This window comes from Eurypyga helias, unplaced genomic scaffold, assembly GCF_000690775.1.
Source record: "Eurypyga helias isolate BGI_N326 unplaced genomic scaffold, ASM69077v1 scaffold17090, whole genome shotgun sequence".
NCBI classification, from domain to species: domain Eukaryota; kingdom Metazoa; phylum Chordata; class Aves; order Eurypygiformes; family Eurypygidae; genus Eurypyga; species Eurypyga helias.
In genome coordinates this window covers 17,974-40,929 of record NW_010226412.1, presented here as the reverse complement: position 1 = coordinate 40,929, position 22,956 = coordinate 17,974, and the positions used below count along the sequence as shown (strand labels likewise).

Genomic DNA, 22,956 nt, shown 5'->3' with positions numbered 1-22,956 from the left:
TTCATGTATGTGGGAACACAATGATTCCAGTGAGGTGGGTATGAGGACTGCCAGTCACAGAAGACATATGTGGACCTAGAAGGAAAATGGCAGAATCTTTAAAAAAAAAAAAAAAAAAAAAAGCATATATTAAGTAAGTATTTCTGAGTTTAAATTTGCTCAATACAATATTTTTTTCTTTCCTTATCCAGCTACTGGAAGTATACATCTAAGTATTTGTAACTGAAAAGTTACAAAAAGGACAATTAATTACTTTCAATATTATTTTAATATCATCCAGAAACGATCCTGCACAGAAGTGAATTTCTGAAACACCATGTCTTCTATCAGAGACTACGGTAAGAAATAATTAAGAGTAATTTCTTCCAAAGGGATGTCTTCTCTCCCGTCCAGCTCTCCACAAAACTGTTGGCTTTAGAGTAGTTGTAGTTCAAAAGGAAAAAAAAAAAAAAAAATTGTTGACCTACAGAAATTAATGTAATTTTATCCCGAGACAGAAGACAAAAAGATAACTGTCATTCTCATCTCTGCTCTCTCATCACTGTCACCCAGCTAAAATCTCAGATCAATAGATAGCCCTGTAGAAGAGAAGGGCTCAGAACCATACTCAAGTTCTGTGCACCCGGTTCAGCTTCACTCAAGATTATATCCTCCTGGAAAACACAAAATGACGTGATAAAATTAAGTAGAAGGTTCATTCCAATATCTATTATGACCAGGATTGTCAAAGCAGCCTTTTGTAGACAGATGATGAGTCTGAATGTGAGTAAAACAACAAATTTCAATCAGTCAGAGATTTGGAATGGAGAAATTGTTAAGATTCTCAAAACACCCAGGAAACCAGTAAGGTAATGGACATAATAAAATAATTGTTAAGAAAAAATATGTTTCTGTTTCATATTTGCCTCAGCAGAACAGTGGTAGCGGGTGAGCACAGCCAAGGGTAAGAAACAACCACTCAGAAGATATTGAGGAATCTTTCTAGAAGAACTACAGCCACATCCAAAAGCCTCTGTTCAGAACCAAGTCTCTGGATAATTTAAGTACCAAACATCCATCAGTTTCAGTAAAAATTGGGTACCCAGATATCTTTGCATTTTGGAGCCTTCATTGACTAAAAACTCAGGTGAGCAGAGCACCAAGGTCTATGCACTCCAGAGTCCCCCTGAGACAAGGCCCTCATCCAGGATCCATGGTAGAGGAAGCTGCAGTGCTCTTCTCTCTTTTTGAACCATCGGAAAAGGAAAATTTTAATCTACAAAATGATCCATCTAAATTTTTTAAACTGTTTTATCTCTTTCTTTTTTTCTTTTTTCTTTTTTTTTTTCCCCATCCTTGAACAGCCGGAGTCGTCCAAAAAAAGAGAAGAAACAGAGAGCTAGATTTTAGGCATCCCTACTACCTCTACAAACAATAAAATTTCTGTTTAATCTGTTGTTAGCATTTCAAAATACAACTCTTTTTTTTTCAAACATTAACTTTTATTTTAACGTTTCCACATATAGGAAAATGTGACATTAAAAAAGGACAACTAGAGTTTCTGAACTCATTACTTGAGATATATTACAATAATGCTATAATTAATTTAAACCATTAGTGCTACCTATGGTACTGTTGATTTGCACTATCAACAGTATTTAAGCTTCACTTCCTATACTGAGGGTCTAACAATACTAAAAGTGGAACATTCCTATTTAGGCATTCAGATTTTTTGATTATATATGAATAACAACAGTGGAACCCCAATTTAAAAGAAGACTCCAATTTAGAGAATGAAAATGTATTTGTGACAGAATCTAAATGTTCACATGAAACAACCAGTTGCTGAACCACTAATTTTTCCTTGCAAAGGACATCTCTGGTGGTGTGATGCATATATGCCATTGACACCAGTGATGAGTACAACCCTTCCCTCCTCTTTCCCCCAAGCTATTTGATTTCTGAAGCTCTATCAGAGTTGAAAGGATGCTGGTAAATGATCCCAACATGATCTCTAATATTTTGATAAAAGAATGAAAGCTCTTGGTTATGTATAGGAAATAGAGAACATTGTTTTGTCCACCAATGAACCACATCAACAGTAGGAGAAAAAATGAATATTGTTACCTGGATCTGACATAACTTCCCTCTTACTGTATTGTGAAAACCCTGGGCTGAGCAAAACCCAAAACATTTCCTCTTCTTTTATTTCTCTTGCATATTTTTCCCATCAATATCTTTTCCTAAGCATTCAGCACATACAAAAAAACCCACCCTCTGTCTAACAGAACTTCACATACCATGAGCTCCTTTCACTGATTCCTTGAAAATCCTGGGAGATAATACTGAAAAGACCTGACTACTTTTCATGTTATAAAATAATTAGTACTAAAAGCTGCAAGGTCTTTGAAAGAAAGAGGGAATTCATAGCCTGTTTCTATATTGGCACACGATTATTACTACAGATGAACTAAGTCCTTTATCACTCTAGAACTGCACAAGTTATTTCCTTTCTTTCTTATGACTAGGAATTTATCTCCAGTCTTGAGAAGAATTCTGACATGAACGAATAATCTGGATGCAAGAAATTCACCTAGTAAGTACACACCACAGGTATTTGGGGAAAACTAAAATGTTTTTTTACAAAAATATTCTCAACACACTTGCCAGAAATGCCTTCCAGGTTGAGAAAGGTCCTGACGTGCTTGATAACAGCAAAATATCCAGCAATTAGGTCTGCCATCTGAGAGTGGGAAAAATGGTTTCTAAGTTCCTGTTGTATAATTTCAAGGAACAACTTCAACCTGCATTTGCCATGATCAGTCTCTGTACCAGTGGGTGTTTCATAACACAATAGGTAAGAGTTCCCTCAAGGCAAGAACTTAAAGCCGAATCTCCAGTGTAGCAGATGACTGCCATATTTCCTCAGTTGCACATCTTTCAGTTTAACTGCCATAGCCAGTTATACCTACTGCTTTTGAGAAGACTTGGGAAGTGTGGGATAAGCCTTGACTGTGAAGCAGGTGTGATTCGTGCCACAAATCATGATCCTGGTTTCACCACAGTTCGGACTGGGGAAGTCTGAGCAGAACATTTGCAGTGCCCCTTCCCTCCATGTCTGTATGACCAGTTTTCCTTCCCATGAAAATGTTGCCCAGATAAGGGAAGTTCACCCCAATCAGCATGCAGAGGGTTGTGTATCTGGACAAACACAGCAAACCCAGATTCCCTGCATAGACCTTGCTGTAGACCAGAGACCACTGAACTGTTAAGAGAAGACTTATTTTGGTTTGCAATGACAAGGCATCCAAAAGTTATTGGGTTACATCTCAATTGACATAATTCAGAAGATGAAGTAGGATCTGGTTTAAGAGGCTGTCTACATAAAGTTAACAATTTTAAAGTAGCTCCCTGAAATAAACTCTTCATCACTATCTATATTGACTGAAAGATATTTGATAAATATAATCTTTAAATAATAGATGCATTACTTTAAAAATACTATCTAATACTAAGGAATGGAATTTTGAATTAGACTCTGATCATATTTGTGTAACTCTAGAAGCTATACAAGAGTGAGTGTCAGTAGAGGGGTGACTCACTGATTCAGTGTTAATGAGGCCAGAAGAAACCACAGTGATCACCTAGTCTGACCTTTTCTTCAAACCACATAACTGCCTGAAATTACTGTATGAAGTGCTAGAAAAGTGTCCTGTCTTGATTTTTCATTTTCTGTGATAAAGAGCCCATTTCAGTTTCTGGATTTTTTTCTAATGAATTAAAATTAATTCTAATTAATTCTTTCTATTAAACTTCTGCTTTATGCCTACATTAAACTTGACCAGCTTCCTCTTCTATCCAGTGGATCCTATCATCTGCCAGGCTGAAGAGTTCATTACCACAGTCTCATCGCTGTGAATGTGTGTGGCTATGATGGCACTGCTGACTGACCACGGCTACCACCACCTCGTTATCACCACCTCTGCTCTCCTTGCTCAGGCACTGTCGAGCTGTGCCCTTGGTGAGGTCACTGTCCTGCCAGCCTCGCTGTCACCCCAGCTCCTGGTTCACCTTCCCTGTGGAACACCTCACTCTTGCTGCTCCCTGACAGAGCCTGACCATGCTGAGGAAAAGTCCCTTAAAAACAAGTTTTTGTTCTTCTGGCTGTGAAGGAAGTTACAGTCCAATCTTCCAAGAGATATCCTGGATTGGGCTTTTCCTGAGCAGAGCACAGGTGATGTGAAGAACATCAGGTTCATACAAACTCAAACAGCTGGAAAGCATGCCAGTTACAAGATTTGATGGGATTTAGCCACTTCTGGGATTGTCAAGGTATACACATATATAGTTAATATGCCTTTTCTTCTCTGATAATGAGCACAGATTTGAACCACTTGCTTTGAATAACAGTACTGGAGGATACAAAGAACATGTTCTAGAAAAATACATTAAGATATGACAGTGTAATGGTTTCAGAAGAAGTAGTTGAAAAATGCTGGCTGAAATTAAACCATCTACACACATGCAAAAGAAAAAAATTACTTGAGAAAGAAAGCTAGTGTCCTGGTTTTAGTCAGGACAGAGTTAATTTTCTTCACAGTAGTTAGTGTAGCTAACAGTAGCTAGCTGGGGTTAAACCATGACAGCTAGATGCAAGGAGACAATTCAGAGGCAAACAAACCGTTGTACCTTGTATGAGATATCAATGGCAGTTTTCTATCATGGGATCTAATTAATACTGCATAGGAATTATCACTAGGATCACTCATATCATGTTTCTGAATAATCTTATTTCTCATGACTACTCAAATTAAGTAATGTAATTATTGACGCAGTAATGTGTGCATTTCCAGTTCAATTGCATAGCAAAACACATTTTTTAGCACTTTAGACAGATGATGTATTCTTAATCATGCGTTCAATTCAGTATCTGTCTTGCAGATAATATGTACCTTCCTTCCTTGCTAAAAAGAAAAAGCCACTTGAAATCTCCACATAACCATTATTTTAATGTTAATAAAACATCACTTATGTAGTTAAAAATGTATTGTCTTGAATCTCTCTCTTTTTAATCCAGTGCATAAAATGGGAGCAACATAATCACTGTCCTTGAGCTACAATGTAGCAAGAGTTCCTTAAGAGTTCCCTCAACAGTATTTTTGAGGAGAATACTTGGATATTAGGCCTTGGTACAATAAGGCCTGTGTGTATCATGTGACTTCTTCATGCTTCCTTTAAGGGCTGTACTCTAAATGCATGTCAGCTAACACAACAGGACTATCTTTGGAGCACTGTAATCAGCTGCTGGTATAGATCAATAGAAGATTATTATCCATAATTCCCAAGATGAGAGAAAGCATGTAGTCAGGCCACGATAAAACATACAGTTTACAAAGTAAATTAGTCAAAAGCCTCACCTGAAGGCAAATCCTCCAGCAGAAAATTGATTTCTTATTAGTTTTACATGACTGCTTTCGCTACCGAAGGATACACCAAGGCTAGGATTTTCAACAAAGTGGTGGATAACCAAAAATCTGTGTAATCACAGATAACTTTTGAGTCATTACTTTTTCTGCATATACTGGCATTACATTGTACAATTCAGTTTTATGTGCTGGGGATAAGTAACACAGGTTATGAGTCAATCCCCCACAAAGCATCAGCGAGACCATCAAAAGGAATCCTGTTTCTTCTGAAAAAGTGCAATCAGAGGGCTGACATTAACCCACTGGTTCACACCACGAGTGTGCTCTTAGGGTGAATACCCTTGGTCAAAGTCACCTACCCAGCTTCATTTGCAGTGTGTTGCAGTCTTAGTGTGCACAAACTGGATGCCTTTCAGATTAAGTCAACCATGAAGTGGCACTTCAGGAGTCCACCTAAAGCTTCCAGCCACTAACAGGCACCCTACCCAAATAAAATCCTCCCAAAATACATTCTGTAGGGGTGTTGGATCCCCTGCTTCAGCTGTTTTCCTCTACAGAGCCATTTCTATTGGACTACACTGCATACTAAAGCAGACATAACCTTCATTAGTGCATTCAAGATTTAAGTAAGGGAAGGATCAGGGTTTATGCAAATGATTAAAAAAATCATCCAAGATCAAAAGAACATTGGGGGAAAAAAAAGGAATGTCCCTTTTTTTTGAAAAATAAATTATCTTATTTATAGCAGTTAACTGATTACTTGATCACAATCAGTAATATTTCAAGCACAAAATTATCATCTTTAAAATATTTACACAATTTTTACCCTCTCCAATGTTGTTAGGTTGTGCAAACTTCTAGTGAAGTCAACTGAGCTGTATACATGCATTTGTTTTTAAATGTGCAGTTAGAAATTCTTAATCTTACAGAATTAATCAGAGGCTGAGTTCCTGAGCTAGGTGCTGAACAGATGGATTTTTCTGATAAAGCTATAAACTGGATGTCAGGGTAATTAAGCATGTCTTTAAGCATATAAGATTCTCAGCTCATTGCCCAACACAGAAACATTTTGTTAAACTAAGTGGGCTATTCTTCTGTGCAAAACTAATTTGGGGAAAAAATATTTAAAAATAGACATTGGTTGCTACTTAGAACCCTTCACAGAAAATTTTAATTTTCAATTGACTTCCAAAGTTGTATTATGTAAATAAGGACCATACAACCCAGCATTTGTTGGCTGTGTCTTTGGTACCAAGTAAATGCACGAAAGACTGCTTTTCAGAGCTGTCATCCTACCCTACAGAAAAGGGTTGTTACTCCAAACTACATACTGGGAATAGACCCCTGGCCCTTCTTAACCACTGAAGTGCTCAGGGAAGTTGTTTGGGAGAATGATAGTTAACAGAGGCCAGTGCAATGGTCAGGACTGTGTTCACAGTTTAAGAATAAAGCTGGTCAAATTTGCATATTTTAGGATATTAAATTTATTAATATAAGCATAACCACTGAATAATCATTAACTGACCAAGATCTATTGATTGGCAGGTCCCAGAATAGCAGTACTCCAGACACCTCCCAATAACAAAACAGACTGAGATGTTGCCATAAATGGCAATTCCTTTAAAACACTCTGGGTTTGGGTTTTTTTACAGCAAATTTATTTGCAGAAATTCAGATTAGTGAAGGCTTTGATCTTCAGTGCAGAGTGGTTGACCCTGAAAAATGTTTGGAATTATAATCCTGAGCAGTTAGTTCCCAGACCTTACATTCGGCAATATCCCCCACAGAAATGTCAGAATATGTACATAATGTTGAACGGTCTCAAATATACAATGCAATTCCCATGTCTTTGAGCAAACACTAACCTTCTGTTCCATAAGTAATGTGTTTGTAGGGATTGCTGCAAATGCCTTGTAGCTTGTCTTGATCTTGTACTGCTAAAAGGGTAAACCAGAAAGCAGGGAGAGAAGTAAAGCGGGGTAAAAGAGGGAGAGGGAGAGAGAGGGAAGAAAGGGGAAAGGTACAACAGAATGAAAGACGATTCTAACTGTCTTGCAGACATGTTGCAACAATACAATGCTTACATATTACCTAGGAAAGCTATTTCTTAAAGAAAATCCAGCGTTTCGGTTAAGATTTTAAAGGACTGTAATATACATCTTTTGGTTCTAAGAATGAAGCAGGACGAAGTGAATTCCCCGTACCAGCTTCTAATTCTCAAAGCAATTTTGGCCAATTTCTGCTGACTACTATCCTTAAACGACTATCAGGAGAGGCTGTGAGTTTTTTTCAAGTTTGCTTGTGATTTGATATGATAATGCACAGCTGCTTCTGCCAGTGCATACACCTCAACAACTGCTGCTGTGTGGAGTGATCCTGGACCACTAAATCAGAGGGATTTCTGTGATTGGCTTTAATGAGACTGATTACAATCCTTAAATGCTGAATTATATACACAAGTGGATAGATCATTTAAGTCGTGTCACAGCTTTTCATGTCCTGAATAAGTAACTCTACTACCCAAACAAATATTTCAAAAAAGTATAGCCACATTCACACTCTAACCAAGCACACAAAACTGACAGTCTAAACCATACAAAATACATGGGTTTGGGTATAAAAATTCTAAGGTCAAACTTAAAAGGCACAATTTTTAAACAACATATATTTTAGATTATGTTAGTTTTAACTCTTTAGAAATCATACTTTGTATATTTTGTTTGCAATTACGGAGGTTGAGTTTTAAGTTACTGATTTTTTATTTCTGTGATAGTCACAAAGAAACAAAGTTACTTGTTAATCAGTTCAGGTTTTTAGTGTACTGCTGTCTGCAACAGTGAATACTGGTGATTATGAGATAACAGGCTGAGCTGTATGCTGCACTTTGGGTCATTCTTTTGTCACATTTTCCTTTTTTTACATCTAAGAAAAGTCTTGACAACAGCAGAGGGGCTCAAATTTTAATTCAGATAAGAGAAATATATCATCTTTGCACCTCTCTTGAAATATTGTAGTACATCACCTTTTAATTCTTTCTATACATAATATTATATTTGTTTGTTTTCAACTTTACTCATATTTCTTAGTCAGAAGCTGGAGACTGACAGATATTCATAAATTAATATTCACAATAATCATATTGAATGAACCGTCTGACAAAGCAGATGAATGCAAATGCTGGAAATGCACTTTTTTTTTTGGGAGAGGATTGTAATTTATATAAGATTTAATCATTCTAACTTGGATGTCTACCATTTAGGTGCTTCAGTCAAAACTAACACTTTTTACAGTCAGAGTCATTTTTACAGGATAATTCATCTCATGTCAAAATAGGAAACTAGAAAGGTAAAATAAAGACATCCTGTAAATACACCATATATTCTTCATTACATATAATAGAATTGCCTGAGTTGTGCTTGGATATCTAACTTTCAAACATCAAAAGTCATCTGAGATGAATCATTGAACATTTAGACAGCAACACACTGCTATAAATGTGTGTAGGTTCATATATTTATATATATATATATGTATACACAAAATATATTTGCAGATAAGGTGTAAAACACTGTACACCGAAGTAAGATGGAAGACCAGAATTCCAAACATGAAAATTGGCATATGTATCCTTGTTTGCTTATAATTGATATTCAATCAAGGTGATTATAAAATTGAACTTATAAACAAAGTTTAGTGTCTACGCAAGGCCATGGGCTTTCACATATGGGATGGGCATCATATATGATAATAATATTGTGACCACTTTGAAGTTAGTTCTACAGTTGTATGGACTAAGAACAAATAATCAGACTTAAAATGTAAAAGTTGGTATACTGCTTTAATGTACTTTATCCCTTCCAGATACTGTAGAACATGTCAGTAATGCACCATTGTCACAGTGCCTGGGATGAGTGGAAAGTCTTTAATTCAGTTTCTTGCCTATACGAATAAGTTTCTTGACATTAGGTCACACTATTTAAAACTATTCTCCAATGTCTAAATACATTTAACAATCTGGTTCATAGGAACCTAGCAGTATTTTTAAACAGCCGTGGACTGTTAGGTCTGTCAGTCTGCATCATGGTCCAGCCAGAAGCAAACCAACTCCAATATCAAATCTCATGCAAATATCAGCCTGGGGAGTTTGGGGGAAAATGTCCTACTTTTCTTGCTGAAATGATCATCTGGGGCATTGCAAAGTGTGTTAGACACATCCCCATAAAGGCTGAAAATCAGTGACTAACCATGTGAGAGCGTAGAGCTCCTCATAAGTAATCCTTCCAGCTTTGCGGCAGGTTTTGCAGATGTGCTGAAGTCCGTGTTGCTACAGTTAGTTTGTCACCCCAGCTGTTTTGGCTAGATCTACCTGCATTCCTCTGCTACATTCAAATAGGAACAATCAAAGTGTATGTAGGAATAATACCCCATGAAACCACTACAGTTTTAAAACAACAGCCAGAATTTTTTATTCTGTTCCTGCAAAATCAGCCATCAGTGTCTCCACTCCATCCTACTGTTCATTTTGCTGTATTAGGTCCATGAGGACACAATTAGTGTCTGCAAGTGCCTGCAAGTTCCAGGGAGAGGGTTTTTTAATTCCTGTGGTCACCCACAGTTCACATGAATCTGTGGATTTATGTTTATATTCACTTTGCAAAACAGTCATATTTTTAAATCATTAGCAAGCAAAAATGTATAAAGCATGGGAAAGTGCATGTATTTATATATACAGATGCAAACATTTAAATAAGTTCATAGGTTATTCTTTGATTTGCATGAATTATTGCATGCATAGACATAGATATATAAAAGCTCTCCATTAAAAAATCCTTTCTGCATAATTGCTTTGATATCACTCTAATGAAACACTTTGATGTGAATACTGAAAAGTACATCTAAAGTCAAAATTCTGGTTTAATAGGTGTTGGTTTAATACATGTCTTAACATTTAACAGTCACTGATGCAGCATTAAAATTGCAAAATTACACGTGCCAAAGTCAAGCACTTCTAGGCACTGTGCTTTTCCCTTGATATTCACTTATCACATTCATACCTGCAAAAATTTTATCATGCCTCAACAGTCATCAGGTGGAGCCGCCTGCTTTTTGTCTAGTTATAAAGTTGAGCTGATTGGTACTGGGGAGACCTAAATTCTGCTTAGGAGGTTAATATTGTCTCCCTTCAATCTCTTCCTTTTTTCTCTGGCAATGTAGTGAGATCTGAGGCTGGAATGTGGTCAGAGAGCCTGGGACCATTAACACATCTACAGAGTTCACTGAGCTATGCCGTAAACTAGATATGGAAATGAATGAGAGCGGGAGGAAGGGAGGTGGTTGAATGCACGCTATTATTAACTGTAAATGAAGTCTCAGCCTCACATTTTAAAGCCACCAGAGAACTTTCCTGAACTGAGCACACAGCTGCATTTGCTTTAGAGATTCCAGATTTTCCACATCCCCAGTGGAGCCAGCTTTGCATGACAAACTTCTGTTCTGCATGAACTTGTACCAGACTGTTGGTCCAAGCCTGTTAAACTGGTGGACAGTCTCCCAGTCTCAATGAGGTGGTGGAGCAGATTCAAAAGTGCCACCCTACTGCATGGTAAAGCAGAATTAGCAGGAAAAGGGACAGTTGGGATGACAGAAAGAGTCTAGTAACTTCTCCAAATGTGAACCCAGACAATAGCTCTGTGCCACAAGCAGAGAATTTCCTTATCGCCAGAAACTCTCATAGTGCTCATCACATTGGCTAGCAGAAACAACTGCTTTGCAATCTGCAGGCTCAGTCATGCCTTCCAGCCCTGTCTCAGGGCCTTTTTTCTTGGAATTTCTACGATTTCATTCCTCTTTTTGTTTCATTAAGTAATACTGACAGGGTGTAGCGACACTGTACAGCTGTGCTTGGCACAATGGTTCCTCTTGGATTGTTTGGTTTTTAAAAGAACCATTCATGATAATTGCCACTTTGTGTTGATTTAAACCTCTCATTTTCAATTAACATTCTCCAAGCAGTTCAAGTCACCCCTGCCATGGCCAAGCTGTTAGGAACACATCTGACACAACTTGATCTGGCAGATCAGGCTGTAATTTTGTGGTGTGAATAAATAAATCAGTAAACTATGAGAGACTTTCTGTGATGGACAGAGCTCAGATCTCAGCAAGAGGAGGCATAAAGGAAGCATGTAATGCAAAAATAAAAGAGGCTGGAAAGCCTTCTGCAGCTCTAATATCTTCAGCCACCAGGTCTTCCTTTTTTGCATAGAAGTTCCTTTTGTTTTCCCATACCTGCTGCACATTTTTTGACCAGCTTTCCTTCCCTTCCCCTTCCCATTCTTGAGGTTTACCTTTAGGATTAAAGTGTGACTGGTTCCCAAGCCCTCCTGCAGCAACCGCCATCATTGCTTATTCTCACTCTGCTGAGATTCTCCTGCTGCTGGGGGGATGACAAACAGCAGGAGTGTGGCTGGTCTGTTGAGAGTGAGACTTTCGTATTTGCAGTAGCCCATGTTGTAGGAAGCTTGGCTTGCCTTTTTTTTTTTCCCTCATCCTTTGTCTAGCAGAATAAGATGAGAGAGGTACCAAAGAAAGGGAAGAAGCAGGGGACTGTCCATGTCTTCCCTCTCTGGTTCTTGGCCCCACAGTCCTTGCTCAAGCTGAGCCTAGATGAACCTCTGGGCTGGTCCCAGAGAGGCACAGAGAGGGTGGGCTGAGTACAGCCTTTTGGGGAGTGGGGAGGACAGGTGGGTGCTTGGAAATTGGTTGTCTCTGAAACAGCCAGTTCACATTGATCAGAAAAAAAGCTTCTAGCTCTGCCCTGCACCCAAGATCACCATACTTCTATTACTTTCAGTGGGAATACATGTGGATTTACGTTAGCATAGGGCATATAGAATATGTTTCATGGATTATTTTTGATACATCAGCATTTTAAGTGAGCCTCAAAAATAAGTGTGCCAAATGTATATCAGAGCCACTGGACACAAATCCATCTTCAGCAGTATCTCCTCACACTCATTAATATTTTATTTTTATTCTAAAGGATTCCTACAGCATCTTCCCCTATAATACAGAACACATTGCTAGCAATTTAGTAGGATAGGATTTAGTCTTTGCTATCTTCACTATCAATACAAAACCAGCCCCTTTTTAAACATTTTTCCACAGTTCGTTTATTTTACTAGCATTGTGCAACACAGATGTGAATTTTCCTACAGGGACAAAGAACTATTAGAAAATAAGCATGCACCAAGAGTACCTTGGGTTTGATGGTTTCATGGTCAGGAGGCAGGGAAAAAGATTGTGGTGAAGTCAGCTCTCTGGGTCTTGATGGCAGTGTACCTGATGACTTGTCTGAGACAGAAGATCTGCACTTTAACACTGGTGAAGTGGCAGATAGTTCAGATCTTGGAGAGGAGCAATCAGACCTATAATTTGTGTGCACCAATGAAGAATTAAGCTGCATTGGATGGGAATTAATATTACCAGTTTGTGGAACCAGTGGAGTAGAATGAGGCCGCGAGAAAGAACACTGCTTTGAGACATTTGAAGGAACAGGAGAGGAGGTATTCACCTCCTGAACAGACATTTGGGATGAATCCGATTGAGATGCTGAATGCAAAAGACTTGGGTAAGGAGATGAGTGTTTTTCTAGGGTGGGGGAGAATATGCCACTAAGACTGCTAGAAGAAAGCAAAGGATATGACTGGCAGGTAAAGATGGGTGAGTAAGTGTGTACTCTCTGAGACCTCTGAGGTGTCTGGGACCTGGATGCAGCACAGCGCAGCCCTTTTGGAGAAGGAGAGGTAGGGCGTGCAAGGGAAGAGGGTACTGGGGCATAGGGAGGAGGCAATGTAGACTGCAAACCTGGAGAGGTGACTGATTTTCTACGGGAGGAGACTGGGGATGACAGAGGACTTCGGGAGTCTGGAGAAAGAGTTCCGAGTGGAAGGTGCATTTTAGGAGAAAGGGATCTTGCCCTAGGGGTGGGGTGAGGCTTGGAGGGTAAAGGAAGATGCCGAGCCCATCCTGAAAGCCAATATTCCTCTCTGCTGGGAGAATCTGGCCTCATAGGAGGGCTTGAAACAGATTTCTTGGGGGTTGGGGGAGTTGTTTTGGACTTCTGATCTATTGCAAGTGTTGAGGAACCAAGGGAGCTGGGAGAAAAGGTGGGACAAGAAGCAGGGGAAAGTGGTCTCCGCTGAGAAGAACCTGATCTTAAAATAGCCGTTAAGAGGGTCAGTCTGGTTGGTAGAGGGGATCTGACTCCTGACTTGGCTAAATTTCCTCTAGATGACTTTTGCGTGCAAGGCTCATTTAGACTACATATGGTTGAAGAGGAGCCATAAAGAGAGGGTGGAGACAAAGGTTTAGGGCTAGGAGATAATGAATGTGTTATTATTTGTACAGGGACAGGAGACAAAGCATTCAATCTTTTGGAAGAACTGGGGGATAAAGGCTGAACTGAAGATCCTTGAATTTCAGCTGAATGTGGAGGACTAGGAGAAAGACATGGAGTCTTTGCTGGAACAGAGGATGTGGAAAAGTCTCTCATTTTGCAGACACAGCCAGGGGTATAGAGGCTTGGTGTTTGTAGGTTATCATACAATCGAGGAGCAGAGTAACAGCTATCTGATGCAGAGGAGGATGTTTTAGACATGGAGGGGGGTAAACTATGGGAAGCAGACTGAAAGTAGAGAGATGAATCTTGCTTAGAAAACCCGGTTGCTGACTGCCACTTGTTACGGGAGTCTTCCAGCGAAGAAGCTTCATTCAGGTTAACCATGGTACCACACACTACTCTCTGATTAGTTGGAGAAATTAAGTGGACAGCACGTGGTTTAGAGCAAAGATGATCAGAGGTGGAAAGAGTAGAAATTAACTGGAGAAAAAAGAAAAACAGAAGTGTTAATACAGGTGGAACCTGTGGAACCATTAAGCACCCCACATTTCACTCCTGTGTTCATGCATATAGTGTTTCAATTAGTACTGCTCTGTGGGTTAAAAACACAGGCTGTCTTAAACTCAGGGATACAGCCTGATGGATAAGGATCCCAGAGGAGGTGACTGAGTGCAGTCGAGTTACATGTTGCTCTGTTTTTATGAGACCTCAGTTTGGTTGTCATAAACAAGGTTCAAGGCTACTGTACTTTTCATTTTAGGTAAAACACAAGACAGTTGTGCCATCAGCATCCAGAACCATGTGATGTCATTTGCGTTGTGCAAATGCAATGGAAAGTGAGAAAATTGCAATATTTTCCCATCTCACTTTACCAGTTCAGTGAAAAGTAACCTTTCTGTAAATGAGATTCAAGTGAAATACTCATTTTCTCACTCTGTAAACAACACCTTCTGCAGCACTGTGATATCAGAACAAGAAATTTGTTCAGAACTACGTAAATCAGACAAAATCCAGTTTGTTTTTCACTTTTCTTGTCATTCACAGAGCAGTGCATTTGACAGTTTGCAGGCTTGTATGAGTTCTTATCCCCTTCTTCACAGTCTTACAATACACTAATAAAACAGTAATGAGCTCTTTCATGAGTGTCTTTTTTCTTAGGTCTATTCTAATTAGGATTTGTCAAGACTAATTAGAGCATACAAGTATATTATCAACCATTTATACAGTTTTATGCTTCTAAAGAAATAAATTCTCTCAAAATCTTCCAAGTTATTATAATACTGAAATTAAAAACTGGGGTATACACAATATGAATAAAACATATCAGTATGAAATAGTGAGCTAAGTCAACTGTAAAACCAAAAGGCTACAAATTATCACCTAACTTTTGACTGACCAATTGGAAAGCAGAGAAATAGACTCTAATCGCTACAAACTTTATATAAATATAAGAATGCCTATTTATCTACTGTCCGACACCCTGAAAATATTAAGTAATTTTATAAAAGAGAAGTATAATATCCAATGTCCACATACATTACTTGCATACTGCTTTGGCTCAGCTTACGAATTCTACTTTTTAATACAAGTATCTTCCCCATAAGAGAGAGCAATAATAATTATTATTATTATTATATCATATAATATTGATACGTCACAAAACAAATTAAGTACAAAATATATAATTTTCAAGTGAGAGCATGTGTTGTAAGAAGCTGTGACAGGAGAGCAAGATTTACAGTCTTTAAAAGGCTAGACTATACCTAAAATGTTAAATATGGGCTAAATATGCACACCAGAACCCTATTAGTCCATATAATTTAAAACAAGTGAGGTCTTCCTGCTAAATGGTATCAAACAAATAGGAAGCCTTGTAAACTGAAGATCTTTCTGTATAAGATACCTTTAGAAAAGCAAAGGCAATGCCTTGATTTATAGAAATAAACACCAACCACACTAACATCCCCTTATTTTTGTACGTGTGTTAAGGTGTCCCATTTCAAAGTGGAAAGCCAATAGATACATACAGTGCAAGCATTAGAATATAAAAAAGAATGTCCATTATACTATTATACCATATATTCTAATGGATTAAGAAATTTTGACTCTCATTGCAAAAGTTGCTAATTAAGAATTAGAAAAAATACTGGAAACTGACAAAAGATTTACCAATATTTAAGCATTAGGAAAAATTGTTATTAAATATGTCTTGAAGCAGAAAATATTTAACAAAAAGCAGTGCAATAATACATTTGATAATTTGGAGCAGCCTGATGAATTTAATAATAAGTTCTGGAAGTTGATCAACTACCAAAACATAACTGGGGAATAAAATTTCTGTATTTCAACACAGAATAGATAAATTTCCCTTACAAAGACAACAGATTAAAAGAAAATGAGGAATTAATATGAAACTCCATGATGAAAGAGCAGGATGTGCAATGACTTCTAATTAGTTAAAGCTTAATAAGAAAGATTTATAAGCAGCTAGGAAAATGTTCATGGTAATAGATGATACATACACTCCTGCAAGCACGATAAAGACATTTTGCTGTAGTCTTTTTCCAGTTTGACCACTGAACGTTCATATCCTGATCTAATTGAGCCATTATTCAAGTCTTCTGAAAAGATTTTGCTATTGTATTACAGTGTTAACCCCATCTATAGATTATCACCATCTTATTTATAGGATTCATATCAAAGTTGGTTGGAAGTGACTTCTCCAAGCTATCTAGCCCAGCCTCCTACCTGAAGCAGGGCTACCACCAACCCCACCAGGTCAGGTCAGCTGTGGTCGTCTCACCAAGTCTCTAAAGCCTCAAATGCAGGCAGCTCCAGCACCCCAGGCAGCCTGTGTCAGTGCTGCACCCCCTCCCAATGTGGAAGTTTCTCCAGATGTGCAGCTGGGACACCCCACACTTCAATTTGTGGCCCTTGCTCTCTTGCCTGACACTGAAGACTTTGGCTCTGTCATCTCTGTAACTGCCCTTTGAGTGGTTGTGGGCTGTTCTTGGATGCCTCCTTGGCTGCCTCTTTGTGGGCAGCTCCACCAGCTGCCCAGCTCCTGGCCACCTTTATAGCTTTGTGCTAGACGCCCATTGCCTTCTTCACATCTCTCTTGAATTGGGGGGATGACGGGTCACCAAACTGAACATGGTTTTACAGGTGCAGCCCCACCAGTGCCAGTAGGTGAGATATAACAACTTCCGTCAATCAATGGGATTTGGTTTTCCTTTTTTTTAATCTGTTCAGTTTCTCTACTGGCCTAAAACATTTCTGTAGTTGTACTAGATTAGTGCAGAGGAGGTGAATGACAAAAGTAGAATTATGTTCATATGGACTCTGATCCAAGTGCAAGCAATTTTTTCTCTTCTCAGGAGGACCTCAGATACACATTTCCCAAGGGCATGTCAAGTTGAAATAGGTGGCAAGGTTAACTTGGCACAAAGGGATCAAGGATCTTGAAAAAGATCTTGTTGACTCATAGACAATGATCCCAGAAATAGCATGGAGGTATTGACCCTTGCCCAGTTGACTTTCAGCACATTTGAAATGGAAGAGATGAACTGGACACAAGGCAAGTGGTCTTTTTGGTGACATCACATTGTTTTGGAAGGGCACAGAAGGTGTGGTTACTTACTCAGCAAAGCCCTGAGAAATTTTTAAGAGTGCAACAAATGGAAAGCCCAAAAGGCAAAAATAATATCTGAGAGAGAATTTGACTTGATGCAGACCTGGCCAGTTAACCATACTTTGATCTCTGTAGAATTTTATTATAGATAGGAAAACATAAAGCAAATTCCCTACCACATCCTGCAACCTGAAACTTGACAAAATCTCTGGAAACAGCACAGTAAATCAGCCCACAAGCTGAGGCCCAATTAATAGAAGTGCCATTCAGAACATCCAGTTTCTCCCAACAAGGGATGTGCATCCTTCCTTGAGATGCCAGGATTTTGCAGGGATTCTGGACTGACTTGTCTGGAAAAACCAAACCAGATTACACGCACTGGACAGAGGAATGCCAAGCCTTCTGGCTATTGATCCCCCTCAGTGAGACAAGTTTTTCCAAGCTGAGTTAGTGTTCTGGCATTCATGGGACCAGGTACAGTTCCCCTCACCCCAAAGGGCAGGAGTCAATCTGCCTCTCTCGCACATAAGTAAACTCTCTTTAACATAAAAGAAAAAAAGGCACAATATACAGTCAGTAAACTGTCACCAAAACATTCCAAATATGACCAGAAGACCAGAGTGATTGATTTTATTTTTAAAACATTTTTTTTTTTCAGACTCTGTGTATGGCATAGCATTTTCCAACATCAGTTCAGGACATTTACGTCTCAAAGAACAATAGAATCTTCCATTTTTTTTTAATCAGAAATTAATGAAGCTGTAGGGGCCATCTTGTTCAGTTAGAGTGATCGTCTGTACAACACAACAGTCCCCAGTGCTGGTTCTTTTTTTTTTTTTTGACATCTCTGCCAGGAAACCCATAGTCTAATTATGCTTTTAAATGAACATAATGTTATATGTAATAACTCTTAAGTGAGACATGATACTGTCATTATAATCCTAGAACTGACAAGGTAGCTCTTATATGGAATCCTCTGTATATAGGAAATCTACCAACAGATAAAAATGCAATTTTAATCATTCTGCAATTTTTTTCATTTCTGAACTGATGATACTTCATTAGACAGTAAGCCAGAAAGAGTGATGCCCAAGGAAACACCGAAGAAGAATCAGAACATCAGTGAAAAACAACTTAGTAAAAAACCTTCTGGTTATGAAGAGGTAGAAACAGCTAGAGTTATTTAGAAAATGGAGACTGAGGAAGTACTTACAGTCTTGAAAAACTGTGACTTAATAATTATGAGATATGAATTACTACATACTATCTCTCTTCACACACAGGTGAATACTTAGTAAATTCAGAATTTAATTCCTCGTTCTGTGCAATCTGTATTTTCTGTTACTTTAACAGGCAAATCTCTTAAAGTCATCAAAAGCTTAGGAAAGCTACTGCATATGAATTTTTCTGCATGGTCTTACAAAAACTCCACTTAACTTTTGTAATAGCTTTTAAAGAAACCACCCAAGTCAGCCTGGCAGAATCTGCATACTGAACATTGCTGAAGTAAATTTGTATTTCCCTAGGACAATTACTCTTTTTTAAAATGCTTTCTCCACATAGATTTATCTATGCCTTTACACCTTCTTCAGGTAATATTCTCACTGACTTCACTGGGAGTTTCTCAGAAGAAATTAATATTTCATAATGCTGTAAATCCTTAACCAGATTGGATTTCTTATTCACAGTTTCCTCAATCAAAAATTGACACTGAATTTGATGAAAAATTGAGTAGCACAAGTATTTCAACACAAGATAGGAAGTCCTATTCATTTTCAGAGACAAAGTAGCCATGGTCAACTTCTTTTTAAATTATCAATGAAGAATGGCATTTTCAAGTGATGGAAACACTGTTGAGGTCAAAGGAAATGTCTGCATTTATTTCATGTGAGAAGAATGTTGCTATTTTACTAAAGTTAGAGTTTTCCACTGCATATACATCCTTTAAAAATATCAGTGCTCTTTCCCAGGTGAGTATTAACTTTTCATGCAGTATATTGCATTGACATGTTTTGAAAATAGAACATTTCAAAGACCCTTTTTTGAAATCTCCCATTGCCTGTTTAAAATTTCACTAAATCAATAAGTGTGTCTTATAGAGGTCAACATAAAATCGGCCTTCCATCTTCGTTAGTTCATTACACCTGTGCAATGTCGATGCTAACTAACAATCAGAGTAGTATGATTTTACAGCTTCTTTCTCTAGCATAAAGGTCTGCAGCAGGGGCTGAGAAAAAAATAGGCCTGAGAAGTCTGATGCTAATAATTCAAATCATCTACAAGGTCTATTGATTTCAATAACCTTAGCCAACTTAGACTCATTAGGAATCTAACACCCTCTGATGAACTTGCTCTCATGATGATCCGCCCTTAAAGGAAAGAACAATAGACCTGCATTACCTGCTCCATTTATACACCTGAGCCATAGGGAGAGGCAGCAAGTCAGAAGGGTTGGGACAACTCCTTAGAGTCCAAACATTACAGAAACGGACAACAAAAATTCCAATTAAAGAAGTTGGCCAAGCTGCTTTACAAACTGACTCAGTGTCCATGTCCTGAAAGTTTTAGAAAGCCCATGTTAGCTCTAGATTTTAAAGAGATTTACCTGATGGTTTTGTGGATCAGCAGTGCTGTGGGAAAGTGCAGCACCTGGAACGTGTTCATCACCAGGAGGTTTCCCTGCTCCAGTGCCAGGAGAAAGGTGGGATGTAGCCAGCAGCTGAGCACTGATGGGACCGTAGCCATTGGAAGGTCGATGAATGTTCGAGGCAGCAGCTACTTCATCTTCATCACCGGAGTCCGTAATCAGGATAAACTCAGCCTTAAAAAGGTCATTCTCCTGCATTGCTCCTTTTCTTGAGTTACCCCCTGGGGACTGGAAAGCCGTTTGGGTGCTGTCTGTACAGATGTCAGACACACAGCCTTGCCTGGCTTCGCTCTTTAAGGCCAGATTGTCAGAGACTGCATTAGACTGCAAAAAATATAAGGAAAAAGATCCCAATTAGCTGCATTTTATTTGTGTTCCCCAAAATGTGAAGTAATTTTTGTTTGCAGTGGTGGCTGGCACTGAGCAGACGGCAAATGAAGAATTTGGGCATGAGCACCCAGCAGAAAGCAGGTCATCAGGGAGCCCCCCGCCTCCAGTCCCCAAGCCGATGCCACAGGGGCTACCTTTCCGGTGACTTGCAGAGCAAGAGGGGACTCAGCACCACAATAGCCCGAGACCGGGACTGCGCGGGAATCGAGAAGTAGTGTGCAGTCAAGCCGAATGAGCTGTCAGACCAGACTATGCCAGACACGGTGGGAAGACATCCCCACTGCGGGATCCATGGGAGCGGACAATGCTCATCAGACGAGTCTGACAGACAAATCTGGGACAAAACCTATACATATTAATGAAGAAACAAAGGCCTTTAAGCCAGGGCATTCTCTGAGGAGAGCAGACAAAGAATCTGAGGTCAGAGAGCTTCACTGTATGTTCAAGCTTCTTAGCACAGACAACAATATTCTTCATATTTTCTGCAATTTTCACTTCCAGCTTGTAACTTCTCAAACACACTTTGGGTGAGGGGAGGAGTAGTGCAAGCTGGGCATATGAAATGCATACCACCAAATCATTCAATAATGAAACTGCTATGGTAAATTATATTTCTCTTGAAGGAGGAATCTGGTAAAAGAACAGAAATAGTGTGTACTGCAAGAGAAAGCCTGTAGATGGGGCTCATATTTGCAACCTGCTTGAGGAATACAGTAATTGATCAATTTCCACTGGCAGCTCCACAAGCCCCTGGAGGTCAGCTCTTAAAAAATAAAAAAAAAAAAAATTTGGACCATAGGGGGGGATACCACAAGTATGACTTTGGAGGCGTTATTTTCATTATCTGCAGTTGTTGGAGTCTTTTAAAATACTGTTCAGGTTCTAGACATTTTAGAAAAGAGAGTAACCAGTGCTATAGTACTGCAGTGCTCAGTACTGCATCATCTGCCAGGAAAGTTCTCTCCATCTACAGAGAAACACAGGGAGGCAGAGGTCAGGAATACCTGATTCTGCCTTACCCAGAGCACTATTCACAACAAAGCCAGTATCGAGTGGCTGGATGGGTTAAACATCCCAAGGATAATATTCCAGTGCATATATCTTCAAACATGTCCATTCTCTGCCCAGACCAACCACTTTTTCAGTCAGACAGGCCACTGGAGATGCTGGAGCTTATTCAGGTCAGAGGACTGTGAACTGCTGAGAAAAGTTAATTATTACCAAGAACTGCAGGCCCAGCAATGTCCTAAGGAAGGAGCTCTTACACAAGGGAAGAATCACCATAAGCATTAACATTAATCTGAGGGTTCCAGTTTCCTCTCAAGCAGCATGGAATAAAATAAGAGGCTGCTAAGCATTATGACACAATAAAGGAATAACAAACACTAAGGGCTGGCTAAAGGCAGGAGAATGGGGAGTGCTGTGCTGCTGGCTTCAGCATCATGGGAAATCATGGGGACAAGCTTTCAAAAGCAAAAAGCAAGCTTTCACTTTGATGCATTACTACCCAGCTATGAAAGGGATTGACAACTTTGCTGGAAGCCACACCACTGGCATTTGCTGAAACCAGGATCCAGTGACCAACTCTTGGTCGATTCCCATGTGATAACACTCCTCACACACCACCCTTGCTCCTGTGAAGTTCAGGAAGGAATCCCCCTTCATATTCCAAGAATATAGCCCTTGCATGACTGACAGAGGACAGTATTGAGATGTGAAAAGATTTCCTTCCAATATAAACTCTGCCAAAGGCAAAACAGGCTGTTGAGCACATAGCGACCTTCTCTTTCGCAATGACTCTGATCTCTGGTAGGCTGGGTAATTAAAAAGAAACACAAGCCAAAAAGTTCAAGTGAAAGAGCTTCAGTTTAGTGATGCTCAGGACAAAATTTTCTGTACCTTTTGAATGAGTGGAGAAATTAGCACAAACAAAAATCTACCTTATTTATAAATTCTTGATTGGTCAGATCCTTTGGTTCATCTGGAATTACCACAAGGAACTTAGAGATGTCTGCAACCTCAAAATGAGTTGGAAGTCTTCCAATGGATGGCACAAATGTGAAGGTCAATGGTTTGGTTCCAGATTCTTGAGAAGTGACCTACAACACACACAATTAGTTCAAATTTATTTCAAAAAAAAAAAAATTCTGTCAGAGTTGAAATAACACCAATTACTTCATCTACATAACTTACAAGTCTATTATTAACTATACTGGTCACTGTTTTTTTAACAGGTCATTGTATATTAAGGTCTTCTTTAAGGGACAGAAAATTGTTGTGATTACACCCATCATCATCCTATATATTCTAATTGTGTGGCACAGCAGACAGGAAAATTTGTTCAATAATTTGATATTCCTTCCATTTTCCATACTAGAAACAGAAAATCATATTCAATTCATTTCAAGATTATTATCTTTGTTTAACTCCACTTTAGCAAAACAGCCATGTAATTATACCACTGTATCTGCACATAATATAGCCC

General features: G+C 38.9%; 1 protein-coding gene across 1 annotated transcript in view; it reads right to left on the bottom strand.

Annotated features, from left to right (window-relative positions):
• The window catches only part of MLIP (muscular LMNA-interacting protein), a gene marked incomplete at both ends in the record, with an annotated part of 31,865 nt that extends 9,295 nt beyond the window's left edge, over positions 1 to 22,570 (bottom strand). The window contains 3 exons of the mRNA XM_010153109.1: positions 7,271 to 7,342; positions 20,040 to 20,405; positions 22,412 to 22,570. Of these exons, the coding sequence (XP_010151411.1) occupies positions 7,271 to 7,342; positions 20,040 to 20,405; positions 22,412 to 22,570 (597 nt within the window). The remainder of the gene's footprint in view (positions 1 to 7,270; positions 7,343 to 20,039; positions 20,406 to 22,411) is intronic.
• Between the last annotated feature and the right edge of the window lie 386 nt (positions 22,571 to 22,956).